The following is a 23993-nucleotide window of genomic DNA, read 5'->3' on the forward strand; positions in this document are numbered from 1 at the left end:
GTATAAATATGTACACAGAGGTGGAGATAGTTACACATATTGAACATAGTTATTTTTCTACTGTGCAGAGGTTTTTTAGTTTCTCTCTCTTGGTAGGTTGTAGACCTGGACTGGGTGCTTGAATTTCATACCTACTTTTCTCGTTTTCCCAAATTCACATTACTCCTGGGGAAATTCTGCGCACAATATTTTTAAATTCTGTATGTTTTATTTGTCAAAATAACACAATATAATCACACCAGTTTCAATTATTTTTGGTAATTTATTTCAAAGTACCTGTCAGCAAGTATGCCTGTAACAATACAGACAACAAAAAAGATTCAGGAAATGTTTCTGGACAAATAGATTCTGTACTAGGCATATTAATACAGAACTCTGAGTAATAATTCATTTAAACTACAATACAGAACCATATTTCCCGCATGCCTCAGAAGCAGTACAAAGGCTTGGGGGAGTCAGGGGTAATGGAGGAGCTGAGGGAGAGGGAAGTAAATTGCTGGGAAGGAGCCTGGGTGTGAACTTGGAGAGTTGTTGGGTATGGGTGGGAAAAGTATGGAACAGGTGTTTTGGTGTGGGGCAGGGAGGGATTGTTAGGGAGATTCCCCCATGCAGACTCTGGCTGACCCCTAGCCTCTCCCATTCAGTCAGGCACATCTGCCCCTGTTCCCATGTGTTCCTGCACACCTATGTGTCTTTGTACCCCCTGTCCACATGTGTCCTTCCACACCCACTCAGACACCCACTCCCCCCATCCTCATGTGGCCCTACACCCCTCCCCCTGCCCCCATGTGTCTCTGTGCCCTCACCCAGCTACTTCCCTGTCCCTATGTAGCTCTACATCTCCTTCTCCATCACCATGTGGCCCTGGACCTTCCTCCCTGCTGTAGCCCTGTGCCTCCACTCCCATTCAGCCCCTGTCCCAGTCTGTCCTCCCCCACTAGCCCTTATGAGCCCCTTTCTGACCCCCAGCAGCCCCACGCTGTCTGTCTCCCCATGCTGTCTGTCTCCTGACCTGGCCCACTGCAAAGAAGGCAGGCTCTTTCTCTTCCCTCGCTGGCCGGGAGCTGCTGCTGTGGTCTATTACCACAGCACCCTTTGGTGGGCAAAAGGCAGAACTGCAGAAGTTATTTTCTGCTGAGAGCTGCTGCTGTTCTTGCGCCACAGTGCCCTCTGGTGGGAAAAAGGCAGAACTGCAGCAACATTTTGGCAGAAGTTTTTTTTGTGCAAAAAATTAAAAATATGCTTGGCTCATTAATTATGTGCATGCACAGTAGCACAGAATTTCTCCAGGAGTATCACATCCTACATCTCTTTCTAGTTTTTGAGGAATGGGGTTGCCTATATGCCCAACCCCTAACCCACATATATTGCGGCGAACAGCAGAGGCTAACAGAGGGAGTTTGCCTGGGATCTGTCCGAGAGGAGGTACGCCAAGTGCTGCATTAGGGGGGGGTGTGTTGGTGAGTATCTGAGTGTCTGTTGCTGGGAGAGTTTGTCAGTTTGACCGTGTGCTTGATTGCTTGCTTGTTTGTTTGAAAAGTGTGAATTGGGAGTGCTTTGTTCCAGGTGGGCCTTGAGTGGGCCTGACTGGTATATAAGGGCAGTCAGCAGCGAACCAGCTGAGCGGTGAACAGCAGAGGCTAACAGAGGGAGTTTGCCTGGGGAGAGCTCACTGAGGCTTTCATCTGCGGGTTTCTCGGAGTAGTTACTGCAACAGCTGAGGAAGCTCTTAAGAGGAAGGTGATAGGGAAGGTGAGCAATCAGCTGTTGTAACCTGCACAGGTTGTGCCATGTTTGTCTTTCTTCCACAGGACAGAAGCCACTTTGTCTGTACAAAGTGCAAGCTGGCCTCCATATTGGAAGAGAAGGTTTGAGGTCTGGAGAAACAAGTATCGACTCTGCATTGCATAAGGGAAAATGAAGATTTCCTGGACAGATGTCAGGAGATGCTTCTACGACCACAACGTTCTAAAGATTCTGAGCAGGCGCAACAGGGACAGAAGGATGGTGAAGAAGTTTGGCAGCATGTGACCTCCAGAAGGAGAAAGAGGAGTGTCCATGTACCAGCAATGGAGATACAGGTGAGCAATCATTTTCATGTTCTCTCTACGGTACTAATGCGGAGAGTGGACTAGATGACACATCTGAGGGAAGGGAGCAGAAGGAGACTCCACCGATTAGAAGTCAAAAGATGCACTGTCCTAGGGATGAGGGTTCCACAAGAAGAGGAGGAAGGTGGTGGTTGGGGACTCCCTCCTCAGGGGGACTGAGTCATCTATCTGCCGCCCTGACTGAGAAAACCGAGAGGTCTGCTGCTTGCCAGGAGCTAGGATACACAATGTGACGGAGAGACTGCTGAGACTCATCAAGCCCTTGGATCGCTACCCCTTCCTGCTTCTCCATGTGGGCACCAGTGATACTGCCAAGAATGACCTTAAGCGGATCACTGCAGACTACATGCTCTGGGAAGAAGGATAAAGGAGTTTGAGGCACAATTGGTGTTCTCGTCCATCCTCTCTCTGCAAGGAAAAGGCCTGGGTAGAGACCGTCGAATCGTGGAAGTCAACGAATGGCTACGCAAGTGGTGTCGAAGAGAAGGCTTTGGATTCTTTGACCATGGGATGGTGTTCCAAGAGGGAGGAATGCTAGGCAAAGACGGGCTTCACTTAACGAAGAGAGGGAAGAGCATCTTCGCAAGCAAACTGGCTAACCTAGTGAGGAGGGCTTTAAACTAGGTTCACCGGGGGAAGGAGACCAAAGCCCTGAGGTAAGTGGGGAAATGGGATCCTGGGAGGAAGCACGAGCAGGAGGGCATAAGAGGGGAGGACTCCTGTCTCATACTGAGAAAGAGGGACGATTGATGAGTTATCTTAAGTGCCTATACACAAATGCAAAAAGCCTGGGAAACAAGCAGGGAGAACTGGAAGTCCTGGCACAGTCAGGGAACTATGATGCGATTGGAATAACAGAGACTTGGTGGGATAACTCACATGTCTGGAGTACTGTCATGGATGGATATAAAATGTTCCGGAAGGACAGGCAGGGCAGAAAAGGTGGGGGAGTTGCGTTGTATGTAAGAGAGGAGTATGACTGCTCAGAGCTCAGGTATGAAACTGCAGAAAAACCTGAGAGTCTCTGGATAAAGTTGAGAAGTGTGAGCAACAAGGGTGATGTCGTGGTCGGAGTCTGCTATAGATTGGACAAATGACCAGGGAGGAGTATAAAAATATCGCTCAGGCATGCAAGAGTGAAATCAGGAAGACCAAATCGCACTTGGAGTTGCAGCTAGCAAGAGATGTTAAGAGTAACAAGAAGGGTTTCTTCAGGTATGTTAGCAACAAGAAGAAAGTCAAGGAAAGTGTGGGCCCCTTACTGAATGAGGAAGGCAACCTAGTGACAGAGGATGTGGAAAAAGCTAATGTACTCAATGCTTTTTTTGCTGCTGTCTTCATAAACAAGATCAGCTCCCAGACTGCTGGACTGGGCAGCACAGTATGGAGAGGAGGTGATCAGCCCTCTGTGGAGAAAGAAGTGGTTAGGGACTATTTAGAAAAACTGGATGAGCACAAATCCATGGGGCCGGATGCGCTGCACCCGAGGGTGCTAAAGGAGTTGGCGGATGTGATTGCGGAGCCGTTGGCCATTATTTTTAAAAACTCATGGCGATTGGTGGAGGTCCCAGATGACTGGAAAAAGGCTAATGTAGTGCCCATCTTTAAAAAAGGGAAGAAGGAGGATCCAGGGAACTACAGGCCAGTCAGCCTCACCTCAGTCCCTGGAAAAATCATGGAGCAAGTCCTCAAGGAATCCATTATGAAACACTTAGAGGAGAGGAAAGTGATCAGGAATAGTCAGCATGGATTCACCAAGGGGAAGTCATGCCTGACTAACCTAATTGCCTTCTATGAGGAGATAACTGGCTCTGTGGATGAGGGGAAAGCAGTGGATGTGTTATTCCTTGACTTTAGCAAAGCTTTTGATACGGTCTCGCACAGTATTCTTGCCACCAAGTTAAAGAAGTATGGGCTGGATGAATGGACTGTGAAGTGGATAGAAAGCTGGCTAGATCGTCGGGCTCAACGGGTAGTGATCAACAGCTCCATGTCTAGTTGGCAGCCAGTTTCAAGCGGAGTGCCCCAAGGGTTGGTCCTGGGTCCGGTTTTGTTTAATATCTTTATTGATGATCTGGAGGATGGTGTGGATTGCACTCTCAGCAAGTTTGCAGATGACACTAAACTGGGAGGCGTGGTAGATACACTGGAGGGTAGGGATCGGATACAGAGGGACCTAGACAAATTACAGGATTGGGCCAAATAAAACCTGATGAAGTTCAACAAGGACAAGTGCAGAGTCCTGCACTTAGGACGGAAGAATCCTATGCACTGCTACAGACTAGGGACCGAATGGCTAGGTAGCAGTTCTGCAGAAAAGGACCTAGGGGTCACAGTGGACGAGAAGCTGGATATTAGTCAACAGTGTGCTCTTCTTGCCAAGAAGGCTAACGGCATTTTGGGCTGTATAAGTAGGGGCATTGCCAGCAGATGGAGGAACGTGATCGTTCCCTTTTATTCGACATTGGTGAGGCCTCATCTGGAGTACTATATCTAGTTTTGGGCCCCACACTACAAGGAGGATGTGGAAAAATTGGAAAGAGTCCAGTGAGGGCAACAAAAATGATTAGGGGTCTGAAGCATATGACTTATGAGCAGCATTTCTGCCGCCCCAAGCAAAAAAAAAAAAAAAAAGCCGTGATCGGTGGCGGCAGTTCAGCGGCAGGTCCTTCGCTCCTAGAGGGAGTGAGGGACCTGCCGTCCCTCTCCCTTGGCCGCCCCAAGCACCTGCTTGTTAAGCTGGTGCCTGGAGCCAGCCCTGCTTATGAGGAGAGGCTGAGGGAACTGGGATTGTTTAGTCTCCAGAAAGGAAGAATGAGGTGGGATTTGATAGCTGCTTTCAACTACCTGAAGCGGGGCTCCAAAGAGGATGGAGCTCGGCTGTTCTCAGTGGTGGCAGATGACAAAACAAGGAGCAATGGTTTCAAGTTGCAGCGGGGGAGGTCTTGATTGGATATTAGGAAACACTATTTCACTAGGAGGGTGGTGAAACACTGGAATGCGTTACCTAGGGAGGTGGTGGAATCTCCTTCCTTGGAGGTTTTTAAGGCCCGGCTTGACAAAGCCCTGGCTGGGATGATTTAGTTGGGACTTGGTCCTGCTTTGAGCAGGGGGTTGGCCTAGATGACCTCCTGAGGTCCCTTTCAACCCTGATATTCTATGATTCTATGATTGCTGCAAGGCCTAAAACTACACAATTGGGCTCTATTCATTTTTTAAAAATCAGATCTGATTTTTTTAAAGGGACCAGAGGTAATTGTGGGAGATTTGCATTAATTATTTATTAATAATCCATTTTTTTGTCTTTGAATGCACTGGATTGAGCAGCTTCATATTTTTGGGAAATATCTTGATTCCTTTTTAAAAAGGCTTATGTAACTGTTTTAATTTCAATGGTTATTACACCGCTGACTGCTACTTTTTGCTCACCTTAATAGATTGAATTTGAACAAGATATGCCTTTTGTTGTATGGAGAACTGTACATAGAGTTAAAATGCATAATTTCCCAGGATTGTGTATGCATGCATGTGTGTTATCTTCCCGCCCCCTCTGTATTACTGGATTTGTCTTGCTTTCATTTAGATGCACTCTGGGAAGTGGTCATACAACTGCAGGTGTCTCCCCTAAGATAAGAAGCTGAGAAAGAGAGAGAGGGTGGGAGATCAAAGCAGAACAAAACTTGCAAGCACAGAGAGAAACTTTTCCTCTTTCTCGCCCACGATCCAGAGATTCCTAATACAATAATTGCTATAGGAGGATCATCCATCTGTGTGACATACGCATATCTGTCTATATAAGGATTTTGTCTTCCATATGAGGATGTTAACAGATTAAGCCTCACAACACACGTATGAGATTAGGAAGTATTATAATTGCAGATTGGAAGCTGAAGCACAGAGAGATCAAGAATCAGCTTTTGAAATGAGGCCCAAGATCTGGACACTCAAATATGTGTGCACAATTACATGTGTAAATGGGGGTTTAGATACCTAAATAACTATTTGCATATGCTGTTGAGGTAACTGCATAGGCCAGGACCTCTACCCACTAAAACTTTGGCCCTGCATAACATATCCAAGGTCACAGTGAAATGGTGGCAGAGCTTGAACTAGACCTCACATCTCCTAAGTCCCTGACCTGTGCCTTAAACCACAAGGCCTAACAATCTGAGGCAGACTTTTCAGATTCTTTAGCTAGCTGGGCTGAGGAAACGGCATTTGGGCTCTACAGACAGACCACTAGAAAGAAGGATTTCTTTTCATGATCCACACTTTAACTTCCTCCAGAAACAAGGAGGAGGGAATCTGCTGCAGTGGCTTCTTTGTGTACATAAATAACTGACTCTTATTGGCACAAACTACAATGATGATACCAGTTCACATCTGACTTCTTTTGTGATACGACTTTATATCATGACATCTCACATAGTAACTCTTTTCAGCTTACTATTGGTGGGCCCAATTCTTCTTCTGTCAAAGCAGTGGAACAGGACCTTCAGAATCAGGACCTTCATAGCATGCCATGTTATCCTGTGGTATATACGGTGTTAGCTTGGAAGATGACTCATGTTGCATTGTAAAATTAAACCAACTGCTCCCACACAAAATCCAAGAGTGGTCAGTACAGAAGCAATGGTGGGGCACGGGAAAAAAGAGGAATAAAAGGGGGTAAATTGAAAGACCATTTCATACAGAAATAGAAATGCTCCCCCCTGAAATTGTGCAGTATTGTAACCATGGGACGAACATCACACAGAGGTATTTCTGTGTTCTCTGTAACTTTGATCTGACGGGTTTAAAGAATCCCATCATCAGGCTCTGGTATCTTAACTTTCTCTCATTGTCCTCTTGACAAAGGCATTGAAGGGAAAGTGAATAGACATTTCTTTAGTGCTACTTAAGGGACTTTTTCCTGTGAGTCTCAGTACTTCCGAGCGTTAGCACTGCCTTTGACCCAGATAAGATCCCACACATAGCTCTTTCCAAACCAGTGAAGTCTGAGATTTCATTTTCCTCCTAGAGCCAAGAGAAATATCTTCTCCAGCCACAGACCTTTAAAAAAGGAGCAGCTGTAAGAATTAACAATATATTTCTTCTGAAAGGTTCTTGAGAGAGACAGATATAATTCACCAGGGTTCCTCTCCAATTGTCTTATAAGAAAACTAAAGTGGAATATAAAATGTTCTAACTATGTAACATTAATTAAGAGTAAATCAGATTTGTCTTAAACAGAAACATTTTATTATATTTCAAACAAGCTTTAGCAGAGGAAATACATTTGTTTACTGGACATTGTATTGAAAAAGAAAGATGCTTCAATTGAAATTATCAAGTAATTTTAATAATTGACTTTAAGTTTTGCCTTGATATGTGTCAAAGCTACAAACTGCTTTGTCCGCAGTAGCATTTTACCACTTGTTAGTTACCACATTGTTGAGATTCCCTTCGAGACCTTTTCCACTTGGCTTATCCAAACACCTTGCCCAGTTCTGGGAGAACACTTTATCCAGTTCTCTGGGATCCAAAACACTCAGTTTGACTCTGGATTTTGTCACTCAGGTTCCTTTATTTTGCATACAGCAAAGCTACACTGAGTTGATCAGACTCAAACTTAGGGGGGTGGGTAAAGGGTGTACCGCACATCCAAAGTAACACAGACAACCTCATCCTTTATCTATACTTACATATTACTTTGCATTTGCTATACATTAAATCACACATTTTTGGATTGGCTTGGTTACTTTGCAGGAACTAATCCTTGTACAGCATACACGTGGAACCTGATTTTACATGACACTTTTATCTTGTCCATAGTCCCTAGCATGAGGGTGTTGCTGCTTAACTTAGCTAGCACAGACATCCTGACTCCAGCATACTGTTTATCAAGCCTCTATTTATAACTTAACCTTCCATTCACCTTCCCAATTATGCCCACTGAGAAATGAGGCATGTTAGTTATGTCAAGACAGGCCTACTCACGTTAGCTAACACCTGGTTTAAAAACAACAGAAAACCCTTTTTTCCTGATGAAGACAAGGCTTGCGAGTCCCACTGAAGGTAAGGGACTGGATCCTTAACCTATTTAAATTATCGTAGCTCCGTTGAAATCAATGGAGCTATAGCAGTTTATACCAGCTGAGGAACTGGCTACTCACCATGCATACAGTTAAGCATATGCATAAGTCTTTGCAGGGTTGGAATCTTGGTAGAAAAATTCGTGACTGAGGCCTAGTTTTGTTGGCATAGCTATTAGGGATGTGGGTTTGGTTGTTCGTTTGTTTTTTCAAACATAACTATGCTGGCAAAAGCCCTAGTATATTTGCAGTTGCAGATATACTGGCAAAACTGTCCTTTTGCTGGAATAGCTTATTTGGCTTAGGGAACTGGTATAGTATAAACTATACTGCCAAGAGGCCTTTATTTTTTTTTTTTTTTTTTTTTTGCTGGTATATTTGTGTCTACACTAGGGCTTTTGCTTTTGCTGATATAAAATGTAAAAAACTCAGAGAGTAAGTTTTGCAGACCTGAAGAAGAGCTCTGTGTAAACTCAAAAGCTTCTCTCTCACCAACAGAAGATGGGCCAATAAAAGATATTACCTCACTCACCCTGTATCATCAACAAACATAGTTATAGCAGTAAAAGTTTTAAGTGTAACCAGGCCTTGATGTCTGAACAAACTAAACATATAGTAAATGTAGTCCAACCTATAAAACATTGCAGGTACAAAGAGCTCACATAAACCAGAAACAGCAATTTAGTTACCATATGATCTTTATATAAAATATTCTGTAATTTTGGCACTTTTAGTACTTTTCTATTCCATTTATGTAATTTAGATATGAATTTTAAAAGGACATTGTCAAGTCAGGTTAAATTTGACCTTAAATTAAGGTAATGTAAAAACAAACTTCTATAAAACTGAAACCAATAGAAATGCTTCCATCAACTACTTTTTTTTTCCCCAATGGAAACTATTTAATTTAAACAAAGCTTCCCCTGGGGTGTTGGCAACCCAAAGCAGAGTTTCCACTAGGACTGAGAATCTGAAAGTGAAATTGACTGGAAATTGGCTAGAAACATAAATGCAATTAGAGCCAAGCAAAAAATGCACAAAGTAACCAGCATAGACAGTAAATTCTATTTTGAAAAATTCATGATGAAATCCTGGCACAGCTGAAGTCAGTGGGAGTTTTGCTACTGACTTCAGTGGGGCCAGGTTTCACCCATAAGGATTAGTAACCAGATGTTATTTATAATATAGCTCTTGTCCACACCGAATTTGTGCACCTTAGAAAGTAGTTTAGTTAGTTCAGTGTAACCACGCTGTGGGGATACTCTTATGCCAGTTCGAGTGCCTGAAATCAATGCTTTTTAAGGTGTGGTTTTTTTAACCAAGTTTTTAATCTAAATCAGTATAAAGCATTCTTAATCTGAAATTGTCTACACGAGGGATTTGCTCCAATTTAACTACATCGCTTTTGATTTAGTTATATTAGTTCACAAACTGTGTGTAAGCAAGGCCATCAGTAAACCTGTTACTGTTACATAAGTTAGCCTGATAGCATCCCTTTAACATGTTTGTGTTTTGTAACTTGTTCAGGTAATTTTTGTGGAGAAAGATGAGGCCTCATAATCTCTTAGGATTATATTTTTGATATTTTAAAATTCACATGGGGGAAAATAGCTGAGATTTTGACCCTTCTTGACCCTGGTCCTTTCTGAAAAGTTTTATTTTCCATTTCCGTATCCTATGGTGGGTTTTGTTTTCTCAACTAAGACTGTCTTAAATTCGTATGTGTAATAACCAAATGATGACTCACTCTAACGAAACTATTGTGCAATGGTAATGGCATTGGATAGTCTGCATGTACTGATTTGCCTTTGTGGAAAATCCAGCTGAAACTGTTCAGCTGCTCTGTCGATATTAATGATCATTAATTAATTAATTACTGCAGTGCCTGGGAGCGCTAGTCATAGGCCAGGACCCTATTTTGGTTACAGCTAGACAGCTAGATTTTGGAACAGAACAACACATCTGTTGGTCTAGTAAAAGTCCAGTAGAAACAGACAGTTTGTCTAGACTAGAGTTGTTGGTTTTGTTTTAACTCCACTTAATGGATTGCCAGTTGACTTAATTAACTAGAGTTAAAACTGGCCTTCAGCCTAAATATACCCACATGAGGAAATCATAGGGTTGACCAGAACCAGCTCACACGTCTTTGAGCACCATTGTCATAAGGTTGCAATAGGTGCTAAGTAGTGTTTAAAGGTGAACACATTTGCTAACCATGCCTACTTTTCCAAGGGTAGATGAGGCCTCATTGGCTCTGTGGCTGGTTTACTATGGGCATGTCGACAATACAGCTGGGCGTGTGTAGACAGACACACACTAGCGCCTCTCAAGCAAACATGCTAAAAATAGCAATGTGGACATTGTAGCACAGGTGCCAGCACTGGCTAGCTGCCCAAGTCCAAACTCACCAACCCCTTGCATGGCTAGCCTGTGTTGCTATTTTCAGCACGATTGCTTGAGTAGAGCTAGCGTGCGTCTGTCTACCTGGGCTGGGAGGCACGTTCCCAGCTGCAGTTTTGACATATTGTATGTGTCCTTGGGAAAGTCACTGTTGCTCATATTTTCCCAGTGCACCCAGTTTAGGTATGCAACTCCCCCAATGCATACATATCAGGATTTGCGTGCCTCTAATTAGGTGTTTGCATGCAACCTTGTACCTGGTAATGGTGATAGAGAGAGCGATATAACCAACCTGCCTGCTGCATTTATAAGGAGCTGAGCAGGCTGGTGCAGTTGTCTCCTAGCTTAGGGATTTTGCCATCTCCTTGTTTTCAGTAATTAGATCTCTTGCTTGTGTCCATGAATGCACCTGCTGCTAAGCATGTAGTTATTGACTTGATTCTAAGAAAGAGTGCCCGTGCAGCAGCTTTGCAAGTGCCACATATTAATCCAGGTGAGGATAGCAGCTTGTATGCAGTAAAGAGGGGGGACCAGCTGTAGCAGCCATGCCCTCTTTCTTGGCATCATGAGATATTCAAGCCTCTCATAGAAACTCATCTTGCCATGGATCTCCTTGTGGGCAGTTTGTGTCCTATGGGGAAAGCTGTGGGTGGTGGTGGGGGGTTGCTGGATTTTCCTTTTTTTTTTTTTGCTTCCAAGAAAAATCTGTTCACAGAGACCCTGTGTCAGGCTCTGTGTCACTAGCTTAGCTCAAGCTAAACCATGGCAGATGTCAAAGCAGCCTTGTGCTAATAAGATTTTTTTTCCCCTGGTGAGAGAGTTAGTTTGCCAGGGCTGACTTTCAGGTAGAGCAATGTGTGCTTTTGAGCAGTGTCACCTTTATTCTGGCACCCAAACTTTAATGGAAACCAAAAGGAAACTGAGAATTCCTGATTTATACCAATTAAACAAACTTTGCTCTCAGGATCACTGGTGGTCCAAAAAGAGCTGGCTCTCCTCCTTGTTTCCAGATGCCTAACTTGCATTGAAGACAGCTAAAAATATAGATCCCAGATTCGCAGCTGGGATAAATTGACCTTAATCCATTGATTTGAATCGAGCTTTGCCAAAGTACACCAGCTGAGGCTCTGGCTCTTGTTATATACTTCCCTAATGTTGCTTTTCTGTGTAAGCAATTGCTCCTGTTGCCACAGGGATGTTACATGATTGCAAATGAGGACAGTAGGAAGAAAAGCAGTCTGTGCAATCAGGGTGGATTGATGTAAATCAAAGCAATTTTAAGTTACCAATTTTAATCATGATTTAAATCAGAAAGCAGGAAACCTTGATTTAAATAGATTTTAATAGTGTTTTGCATTGGCGCTTTAAGAAAATAACTAGGGCTGTCGATTAATCACAGTTAACTCACGCGATTAACTTAAAAATTAATCACGATTAATCACATTTTTAATCACACTGTTAAATATCAATTGGTACTTTATTGTTTATTAAATATTTGTGGATGTTTTTCTACATTTTCAAATATAATGATTTCAGTTACAACACAGAATACAAAGTGTACGCTGCTCACTTTATATTATTATTTTTTATTACAAATATTTGCACTGTAAAAATGATAAACAAAAGAAACAGTATTTTTCAATTCACCTCATACAAGTACTGTAGTGCAATCTTTTTATCGTGAAAGTGCAACTTACAAATGTAGATTTTATTTGTTACATAACTGCACTCAAAAACAAAACAATGCAAAACTTTAGAGCCTACAAGTCCACTCAGTCCTACTTCTTGTTCAGCCAATTGCTAAGACAAACAAGTTTGTTTACATTTACGGGAGATAATGCTGCCCACTTCTTATTTACAATGTCACCAGAAAGTGAGAACAGGCATTCTCATGACACATTTATAGCCAGCATTGCAAGGTATTTACGTGCCAGATATGCTAAACATTCGTATGCCCTTTCTATGCTTCGGCCACCATTCCAGAGGACATGCTTCCACACTGATGACACTCATTAAAAAATAATGCATTAATTAAATATGTGACTAAACTTCTTGGGAGAGAGTTGTATGTCTCCAGTTCTATTTTACCTGCATTTTGCCATATATTTCATGTTATAGCAGTCTCGGATGATGACTCAGCACATGTTGTTCATTTTAAGAACACTTTTGCTGCAGATTTGACAAAACGCAAAGAAGGTACCAAAGTGAGATTTCTAAAGATAGCTACAGCACTTGACACAAAGTTTAAGAATCTGAAAATTCCAAAATCTGAGAGGGATGAGGTGTGGAGCTTACTTTCAGAAGTCTTAAAAGAGCTACACACTGATGTGGAAACTACAGAACCTGAACCACCAAAAAAGAAAATCAACCTTCTGCTGGTGGCATCTGACTCAGGTGATGAAAATGAACATGCGTCGATCTGCACTGCTTTGAATTGTTATCAAGCAGAACCCGTCATCAGCATGGACACATGCCATGCGAGCATCTGTTCTTACTTTCAGGTGCCATTGTGAACAAGAAGCGGGCAGAATTATCTCCTGCAAATGTAAACAAACTTGTTTGTCTGAGCAATTGGCTAAACAAGAAATAGGACTGAGTAGGCTCTAAAGTTTTACATGGTTTTAGTTTTGAATGCAGTTTTTTTGTACATAATTCTACATTTGTAAGTTCAACTTTCATGATAAAGAGATTGCACTATAGTACGTGTATTAGGTGAATTGAAAAATGCTATTTCTTTTTTTTACAGTGCAAATATCTGTAATAAAAAATACATATAAAGTGAGCACTGTACACTTTGTATTCTGTTATAATTGAAATCAATATATTTGAAAATGTAGAAAACATCCACAAATATTTAAATAAATGGTATTCTATTATTATTTAACAGTGCGATTAATCGCGATTAATTTTTTTAATTGCTTGGCAGCCCTAAAAATAACTAAAGAAAGGTTGAGTCTCATAGCTTGGTAACCATTAAAACATGTTGATTTGTAACTAAATATAGGCTTTACACTAAAATGTGTGTAAATATAGCAGTACCAAATTAAGAAATTATAAGCTTAATGTGTTTATTCAGATGGTTACATTTTTATATTCTTGTTAGACAATGGTGAATGATGCATTTTTTATTTACTAGATTAATTTTTTCTTGTAACTTGTGTTAAACTCTCTTTGGATGAAAATTAAAATTCAATAAAAATACAAACAGCATTAGTGTTTATTTAAAAAAACGAATTGTAAATGTGCTTGATACTAAGAGACATGCTATTACCTAACACAGCCCCAGCCCCAGCCCATAAAACAAACTGAAGAGAGCAGACATATTAAGAACCTGTAAGCACTCAGGTTCATACTGATTCAACATCACTAGGAAGACAGTATTTCAAACTTCCTTCCCTCCATGCAAATCAAAGTTGTGTATGAATTTTCCATCTGACTCCTCCAGCATGTTGTGTTGGATTAAAATAGATTTTTTCCTGTAATCCCATCTCTTTCTTCAGCTTCTGCTTGTCCTACAGCAGGTGGATGATCTATTGCTTTATTTTTAAATATTAAGTCATAGGGATAGAGTAATAAAATGGAAGTGCCACCCTAACACATCCCCATATATTTCAACAACAACAACAACAAAAAGCATCTGGTGCAATATAAAGGAATTATCAAAGGAGAAGAAGAAAAACTTAGTGAACAATTAATTAAAATTTTGATCACAGCACTAGGACAAAGTACAATACTTAACATTTTTCTCTCACTCAAAGGCAGTTTCTCATTTATGTACAAAAACCTCAAGCATATTTAAAATTAATTTTATGGGATTACATTTATTTCTGAACATTAAGAGGTGATTAATGTAGTATTAGTCTCTATATCTAACTTACTTGCCTACTTTTGAATTTTCCCATGCTGGACTGTTGCAGTAAATCTGGGTGGGGGGAGGGAGGGTTACCTGTTTTATGCTATTTTTGCCATATAAAACATAGGGGCCTTGCATACCACGTATGCAGGAATCGGTCTCTGCTTCTGCAGAACACAGGAGAGCCACAGGAATGGAAAATCTACAGCTGACTAGAGGCCTGTGGACAGTAAAAGTGGCATGCAGAGACCAAATAAAGTCCCACTCATGTGCACCTCACAAGCTCAAGAAAAACTTTCTACATCAATATGGTGGTAAACTCTGCAGCCTCATTTCAAGGTCTCACTGAAGTCTACAAAAAAAAAAAAAAAGTGATCACAGAGCGCAGGAGAAAAATGAAACTTGAACCATTACAGGACAGCTAATTCCAAAGGCCATAAAAATAAGAAATAAAAATCACAATGAAATTAAAACGAATCATTGCAACTTTACTGGAAGCCAAAGACAATCAGTTGAGACTAATCCTGAATTTATAAACTTTATTAAGTAAATTACATTAATAGATAAAGAGTTACAGAGGGTAAAATAAAACAAGATGGTTATGACAGCTGAAGTTGAACCCAAAAATTTAACGTGGAATATTGAAAGTTTTACCAAGTAGCAATAATCAAACCTTGTTAAATCATTTCACAAATTCTTATCATAAAGTAGTGATTTTAGCAAAATAATTCTATTCTGTACTGAAAATATTAATTACTGCTACTAAAATGAAGACTTAATACAGATTACTGTTCAACACCTACCTGAACTATTTTCAGCTATTATTACACTTTGAGCTTTTTAAAAGGTTCAAGGGAGCCCTTAAGTGCTCAGGGGTCTGTGGAGATGCTCAACTGTTGGAAGTCCCCATGAATATAAATTCTGCAGAGTCCTCTTCAGCCCATTTTGGAATTAGTCAAGATAGTACGAGCTGAGGTAAGCTGGGAGGCCCAGGTCCCTGTTGATCTTAAAATTAAAAACACTCTGCCACTTTCAAACACCCACCCTATGTTAACTTTCACACCATCCAAACAGCACCAAGCAACCTCAATTTTCCCTTAAGCTACATCTAATAATGTACATGAACAAAAACATCTATAATTTTCAACAATTCACATCCCTTTTTCATACCAGACCTCAAAAACAATTATCACACAACACTGCACTTCTGCACTAATACTGATAGCTAACACATGACAGAAATTCCTACATAAACCTTCCACAACCTCAGTCCATAGCTTTCATTTAATACAATATAAAAAAACCTGATAAACACCACTACTACCACTTATATCAAGTGTCCGACTATCAAAAATACCCTAACGCAATGGGTGCAAAGTTAAAATTGAATATGCAGTGTAATTAGGTTGGTGTGACAGTTAAAGGAGAGTAAATACTAGAAAGTTATGAAATAGGGAGGATACCCTACCTACTAATTTTCAGACAAACATTTAGTTTTGTTTGCTTCTTTTTACAAGTTTGATAGGGAGCTTTAAAAACATTAGCTAAAGCGTTATCTGGGTTTAAAATTTAAAAAAGGTTGTTAACAACCTTGCAGTTTTTGTGTGTGGAATACAAATACATGCTTTCCTTCCCATTATATCTTTGCACTCCTAATAGGAAATAGTTTTTCAATCAAGAATATGGAGATATGATCATACAGCATTGTATTTAAGGTCGTTGTTTCGTTTGTTTACAATTATTCCTCTATACCTGGTGAGAAACCCGTTAAAAACAAATACATATAATAATTGGGTAGCTAACGTTTTAAGTTAAGTCATGTATTCAAAACACATTTTCTAAGATGTGATTGTTTCATTTAAAACCAGGTGGTCACCTATATAAAACATACATTTGAAATATTTTGTTACTTATCCAGATTAAATCAGCATTTAGATGGAAATTCTTGAATTCTGTTGACAATTTCTAATTGGCTAGCACCTCAAAATAGCTAGAAATTTACTTCAATTCCATATCACATAGCTATGGCACTGCTCTGGTATTAAAAGAGAGTTTTCTTAAGGGCTGAGAGAAGGGAGAAGTGTAAATAGTGTGCACAATGACAGTATGGGTTCTTCAGTAGCTACTTTAGGGTGGGCACAAGGCATCTCGGTTCCTTCTTATATCCTTTCCAAATGGTTCTTGAGCTTTGAACAACTTGCTGTAACCAGCAGACTAAGGCTGGGTCTACTCTACCCGCCTGAATCGGCTGGTAGAAATCGACCTCTCAGGGATTGATTTATCACGTCCCATTGGGACGCGACAATCGATCCCCGAATCGATGCTCTTACTCCACCAGCAGAGGTGGGAGTAAGCGCCGTCGACGGGAAGCCGCAGAGGTCGATTTTGCAGCCGTCCCTACAGCGGGGTAAGTCGGCTGCGATACGTCGAATTCAGCTACGCTATTCACGTAGCTGAATTTGCGTATTTTAAATCGACCCCCCCCTGTAGTGAAGATGTAGCCTAAGAATGTCAGAATGACTACTTGGTAAACACAAAGCCCAGATTCCTAAACAACATCATCAACATGGTTATGAAGGAACAGTAAAGGTTAAGTTTCATAAATTAAATCCAAAAGCCTGTCCTGCTTTTTTACCAGAATGTATTCGTATGATGCACAGCATGCTTTATAGGCTGATTGTGAAGACCTTTTCTTGGGAGGCCATACATACTGTTAGAGAAGATGCATTATCAGTGTTCTCTCTTGTTGCAAAAAGTAGTTAAAGAAACAGTGAAAGAATGCAGCAGGTAACTATTCACTCATTGGTGTTGTGGTTCATCAACCATTTTCTTTCAATATGACTAATTGAGATTGTTATATACTACTGCCTTTTAACAGCATTTAATAGGTGAGAGATGCTAGTGATGTTGTTGAATTTATCCTTCCAATGGATTTAAGTGCTATAGTGATGGACATGGTTATAAATTTGAAGAGAAAAAAGATTTTTTTACTACAATATTTATTATAAGGTACATAAGGAATACTTAATATTGCCTTGTATTGCTTAATATTACTACCCTGAGAAATTAAGTTAATTTAACTTCACGGTGTGAGATTGTTGTATGATTTATGCTGGAAGTATCTCATAATTACAGGAATTTCCAATTACTACGTTCTCTGCATGCATTTCCCTCTGCTTTTGCATAGTTCCTTTTCATTTTTTTCTTTCTTTTCAGTTGGGGGCTTCCTTCTTGTCCAGTTGTCTCTGAAGCTGGAAAGAGTATGCAAGATTAAAATCAATAAGAAATGAACTCCAAAATAAAAAAGGATTGTATACAAATTAATTTATTCAAATAAGCCCCCGATTTTTTCAAATTACCTGATATGAACACAATCTCTGAAAAGTAAAACTGGGGCAAAAACCATGACTCACAGCTATAAAAAACACAGGCAACCTCAAAGGAGTGCTTAGCCAGAACTTTGCCCACTGTGTAAGAGGGAAATGGTAAATAGTGACTATAATGTAATTGCAATATAAGTTAGGGGAAATAACTCTGATGAACTTGTTAAATTAGCATCCTACCAAGAAAAATAAGTGACAGAGGAATATTACCAAGAAAATCCTATTCAAAAGTCAAGATCTCCAAATTTCTCCATGACAATTCATACACAGTGCAAATCAAAATTATTAATAAAAATTCAGCATGATCTCTAAGGGAAATGTGAAATTGTTGACATACATTACAATATCAATGAAAAAAGAATACTTACACTGATTGATTGATTTGCAAAATGCCAAAAGGAATCTCTCTCTCTCTCTCTTTTTTATTTTTACACAAATTAAGAGCAACTGCTGCAAAATCTTCTCTCCCATATTACCGGGGGGTGGGGGGAGGGGAAATCATGAAGCATGGCTGCACAATCCCAGTCAGGCTGGCAAAGAGAATAAAGGGCCAGGACTTTAGACATAGAATTTTTGGGTGGGAGGGGAACATGAAAAAACAGTAATTGCTGAGACTTATACCCTACTTACAGGGTGCTCATTCTGACCAGCAGGCTACAGTAGCATAATAGAAGAGACTAAAGGGTAGGGACTCAATCCCTAGTTACCAGGAGGTCACTCTGCCCAAATATCTAAAATGCCCCTAATCCCCCACATAGATCAAGGAGGGAGGTAAACTAGACCCTGAGTTACAGAGTGGACAGTCAACTTCACCAGCTAACGGCACATTAATGCCAAGTGAAAAGGGGGCAGAGACCTTGCCCTCAATTACAGGGAGGTCAGGCTGGTCAAGGCAGCAAAGTCCTCAATATGTCCTATAAAAGAGAGGCTCATGACGTTCAGCCTAATTACATGTGACCTTAGTTACGGGGTGCTCACTCTGTTGAGAGTCCCTTTCCTTCTCCACCTTCAGTGACTTGCTTGCTTTCCTTCTATTTGCTCGCCGTTTCTTACAGCTCCCTTCTTCTTCTCTTCCTTGGCAGTGTTGGAAACAGAGAGAGAGAGAAAAGTTAGAACTTAGAACAGGGCTTAGACTCCAAGTCCCCAATGCAAACTGAGCGCGACTTAACGAGGCAGCCTTGTTTTCCCAGAGTCTGCGGACAGCCTGCAATTCTAGCTCCAAGAGAGTTCCACCCTGTCATCATACTCTTCACTGGGATTCCACTCCCTCCCTGGGGACACCGTGCTACCCAATACATCCTATTCCTAAGGCAATGTCTCCATGTTTCTCCTCCACAGCTATTACACACTGCAGTTCAAGATTCTCAATACAAAGAGATCAAGAGTTGAATAATTTCACACTGCCCTTAGTCATCTAACACCATTGACTTTGGAATGCATGACAGCAGTACTAGTTCTGATCAGTATTATTCCAAAACTGCCAAAGGACCCTCTCTTTTGGAACTTACCTGCAACAGCTGCAGAATGTGTCATCTCCAGCAGGGTATTAGCGCGAGGCTTGTCTGCAGAATTCTAAGCAAGCTGGGAAGGGAGGGTGATGGGCCAGGACCCTGGACAGAGTTTCTCAGGGGCATGACTAATATTGACGGATGAGGCTTGTACCCTACTTACTGGGTGCTTGTTCTGACCAGCAGGCTACAGTAGCATAATGGCAAGAGACTAAAGGGCAGGGACTTGATCCCTAGTTACCGAGAGATCACTCTGCCCAAATTCTTAAAATGCCCCTAATCCCCCATGTAGATCAAGGAGGGAGGCAAACTAAACCCTGAGTTACAGGTGGTCAATCAACTTCACCAGCTAATGGTGCATTCGGGGGCAAAGACCTTGCTCTCAATTACAGGGAGGTCAGGCTGGTCAAGGCAGCAAAGGCCTCACTATGTCCCATAAAAGAGAGGCTCATGACATGCACCCTAATTACAGGGTTGTCATGCTGCCCATATTACCAACAGAGACCTGAGCCCTCATTACAGGGAGGTCACGCTGCTCAGGGTTCCAAAGAGCTCAATATCCCCCGTAAGCCATGGCTGTGTGACTTGCACCCTCATTATAGGGTAGTCACTCTCACTAGCCGGCCACAAGAGCATCATACCAAGAGGCCAAAAGCCCCCCTCAGTCTCACCTCTGCTCCTCCTTCATCCCCCTCACCCAGGCCTGAGGGGCTGCAGCAGGCTCCCCTCTCTCTCTTCCAGGCTGTCTTGTGTAAAATGAGTTACAACACTTAGATTCTATTCCTGGCTCTGCCATTGACTCACTTTGTGACCTTGGACACATCTATTGGTTTCTCTGTGCCTCAATTTAGGAATCTGTAAGTCTATTTCAATAATGTTTCCTACCTAACAGGGATATTGTGAGACTTAATTGATTGGTCGTGTCACAGAACTGCAAAGCATTATTATATGTTATTTGATATTTTGTTGACTTTTATGTCTAGTTTAGCATTATTGCCCTCAACTTCTTAAAACCTGAATTTATTTCAAGTGAAATTACCTTTTTTATGTGATGTGTGTGTATTGCAATTAACTTTCAGCCTTATGGGCAACCAGTTATTGGAACATAAGAGTCTCACACTCAATATTTTTGGCTTTGAAGCTTCATTTTGTTTGAATCTTTATAAATAAATTGTTATGAAGTATTAATACACCCGCTGCAAGCTCAGGAAAAACAGAAGCAATGGGTAAATTACGAGGAACCTGGCAGCATTTGTGCTCCTACACTTTGAAAAATGGGAAAATAACATTAAAAAGAAAAACAACTCTCGGTTTTTTTTTGTTTTTTAAATAGTTGACACAATTACCTTACAGAAAAAGAAAAGCTCAGTCATCACATAAATAACAAGATTTATTCATTGTGGTTGGGATTTTCCACTGATGCACCATCATTGATTTTAACAGAGGAATGCAATAGCTCCAATACCATTTTTAAAAACGATTGTCTAAAGCATTTAAAAATAGTTTATAAGTAACGTACTTGACATTTACATAATACATGATGGTATCATGTGGAGTAAGAGTTTTATTGGTGCTCATTTGTATCATCTGCACCCACCTCATTATTGCAATGGCATTGTTAATCATAATTACTGCAACTTTCTCAAACTCATGACAATAAATCTTTTACATCAAACCTGCTAATCAAATATTATTTTTTCTCTATCCAGCAAAGTGCTGAGTACCTCTGTCTTCTATAAATTACAAAATAATGATTCCTTAGTCATTATATTACATTTTATTTACATTCCCCAGCTACAGCCATACGTTAATTCTCCAGTTCCCTTGTTACAGTTCCGTTCCCACTCTGGAAATCAAATAGATCATATTATGCAACATACTATTTTTTATAGAACATTTACTTCTCAATTAGATTTATAGTTTCCCAAAGTCTACAACCCCATGAAATGGTGTGTATCTGGAGTGATTCTGTTCAGCTCAGTGGAGTTACTCTATATTTACACCAGTGTAGCTAAGATCAGGATTTGGCCCATCATCATTAAACATTGCCGAAATATGTAGGTAACAAAAAGAGCATGTTACCATTTGCCATTTTGGATATCACGCTGATGGTTCTTGGGTAAAGCACTGTGGCCTATTCAGTTTTTGGTCATTACTATTAGCTAATAACTGAGTTACAGGATGTTGTTTTGTCTCAACACTTTGGAGACATGTATAACCTTCCCCGGTAACAAACTCATTCAGGCTGGACTGTTGGATTAATATGCGAAAACCATAGGATAGATCCTCCACTGGTATAAATCAGTGTAAATCCGTTTACATCTCTCTACTTTCAACCTTCTCTGGCATTATTTTTTACCTCCTAGTGATAGCAATTGTGATTTACACAGCAAATGGGGGGAGTATGGTAATATGGGTGCTTTATACACAGATATACAGCCAAGATCCTTGCTTTGAAGAGCTAACAGTGTAAAGAGGATGAAATCTATCCCTGTTGAGATAGCCAACATAGGGTCTATGCACCACTTGTCTCACTTTAGCCATAAAAGTGGAATTTAGGTGTCACATAGGCCTTGTGCTGGCCCTCTCCAGAGGAGCAAATGTCACCTGTGATGCCCAACATAATTGTTCTCCAATGCGTTTTTTTTCAGAGATACACCAAAGCCTGAGAGCACCTGCAGCTCACAATACAAAACCATAGAAGATTGAATTGTTGACTTCTGTAGCATGGACACTTATGCTTCTATGCAAAACAAACAAACAAACACTTTCACTTATTTAAAGAGACCATCCGAAAGGCCCACAGATTATGTTAGTAAGAAATGTCTACTGATTAATCATTTTTCTATGTCTGTGGGTATGGGGGTGGGAGGGGAAGGGGAGAAGTAGTTTCTTATGTACGGTCTCACATCTTTCTCTTCCATGCAGTATAATGCTGTTCCAGGGTCATGAAATCTTGCTGTGGGCTATTCTGAAAAGTTGAATGCCATTGAGGTTTCAGAGCAATGCATTTGAATGCTGGCAAAATCTAAGCCCAAGTGATCTCCTCTGAGCAATTTCTTCCCTGGGTTTCAGACGAGGCCAGACATACTTAAATGCATGTCGAGATGATGTCCCGACTCCACCTATTAAAGGTTCATTTGGCTTGAGAACGTTTGTGTTTTTGCAGATGATTACAACTGGCAAGAAGGCTGAGTGCTTGCATAAAAGATATACAGTGTGAGCTTAATGAGCTACCTGATAGGCATGACAAAATGAAAGCAATCCAGATTCCCACTTATATTTTATCACAGGCCTTTAGAGCAACTCGCATGTGAAGCAAGACAAACCAAACTGCCTTGCACTGGTAAAACTTAACAACTGCTTTACAGTGCCACGGTGTGACCCTAAGAGCATCCCTATGCCAGAAGGCAAGGGACTTCCTGGTATTTAGCAGTGACTTTCAGCTGGCCCGACCAGCTCAGTGTACCCCAAGTCACTATTGTTATAATCTGTATCTAAAAGGTATCATGTCACATATAATTGGAAAACGAATCACTCACTGATCATTAATATTCTTACGTGATGTATGTATGGTCCACAAAGGATTACACAGATGTGCTGGAATTAGCACTAAAATGTGTTGAAACCAGGCATATCGGGGGAGTTGATAAATGTTTTTTTTTCCAGACAAAGGACCATGGTTTCATCTGCATGAATGTGTCTCCCATGTATGTTGAGTAAGGTGTGATCAAAGACAAAAGAAAAGCACATTTGCATCCAGGCAAACAAAGCCATCAGCAGAGCACATGGGGAAAAAGTGATCACTTGACAATCTCAACAGGGGATGGAAACTGCATCCCCAGGAAGTCTTCCTGCCTCTTGAAGTAGGGCCAATGAACTTTGAGAATATACATTTCAAAGGTAAACTAGACTATAGAGAGAGGGGCAGAGAACCCCTAAGTTATCCTTTACCTGAGGAGACAAGGGTCTGGTCTATACTACCCGCCTGAATCGGCGGGTAGAAATCGACCTCTCGGGGATCGATTTATCGCGTCCCAACGGGACGCGACAATCGATCCCCGAATCGGTGCTCTAACTCCACCAGCGGAGGTGGTAGTAAGCGCCGCCGACAAAAAGCCGCAGAAGTCGATTTTGCCGCCGTCCTCACAACGGGGTAAGTCGGCTGTGATACGTCGAATTCAGCTACGCTATTCACGTAGCTGAATTTGCGTATCTTAAATCGACTCCCCCCTGTAGTGTAGATGTACCCAAGGAGAACTAGTGCCTTGGACTTTGTGGGGATACTGTCTAAGAGCTACTCAGCTATTGCTAGAAAAGGAAGATTGATGAGGAAACTGCCTTGAACAAGGACTGTAGCTTGTTAAACTAGGACTTAGTCATTAGAAAGCATATTTTTAATTTTATTTGTTTGTAACACTTTCTACTGTTATCCCTTATATTTGAACTCACTTAAAACCCATCTTTTTGATTAAATAAATGTGTTTTACTTGTTATCTAACCCAATCCAGTGCTTTGATTGAATTGAAGTGAATATTAACTCCTGTCAAGATAACAAGCTGTCTCTTGAAAGAAGCAGCACACTTAATATGGTCTGTGAATGTGGTCCGTGCATTGCAGAAAGACATCTGTGAGGAACTCGGAGGCTGGAATTCACTGATTGT

General features: G+C 40.9%; 1 protein-coding gene across 1 annotated transcript in view; it reads left to right on the forward strand.

Moving 5' to 3' along the window:
- Window positions 1-17733, forward strand: part of ACER2 (alkaline ceramidase 2) — a 62627-nt gene extending 44894 nt beyond the window's left edge. The window contains exon 6 of the mRNA XM_054031335.1: window positions 17655-17733. Coding sequence (XP_053887310.1) covers window positions 17655-17712 — 58 coding nt within the window. The 3' untranslated portion in view covers window positions 17713-17733. The remainder of the gene's footprint in view (window positions 1-17654) is intronic.
- The last annotated feature ends 6260 nt before the right edge of the window (window positions 17734-23993 follow it).

This window comes from Malaclemys terrapin, chromosome 6 (genome assembly GCF_027887155.1).
Source record: "Malaclemys terrapin pileata isolate rMalTer1 chromosome 6, rMalTer1.hap1, whole genome shotgun sequence".
Lineage (NCBI taxonomy): Eukaryota > Metazoa > Chordata > Testudines > Emydidae > Malaclemys > Malaclemys terrapin.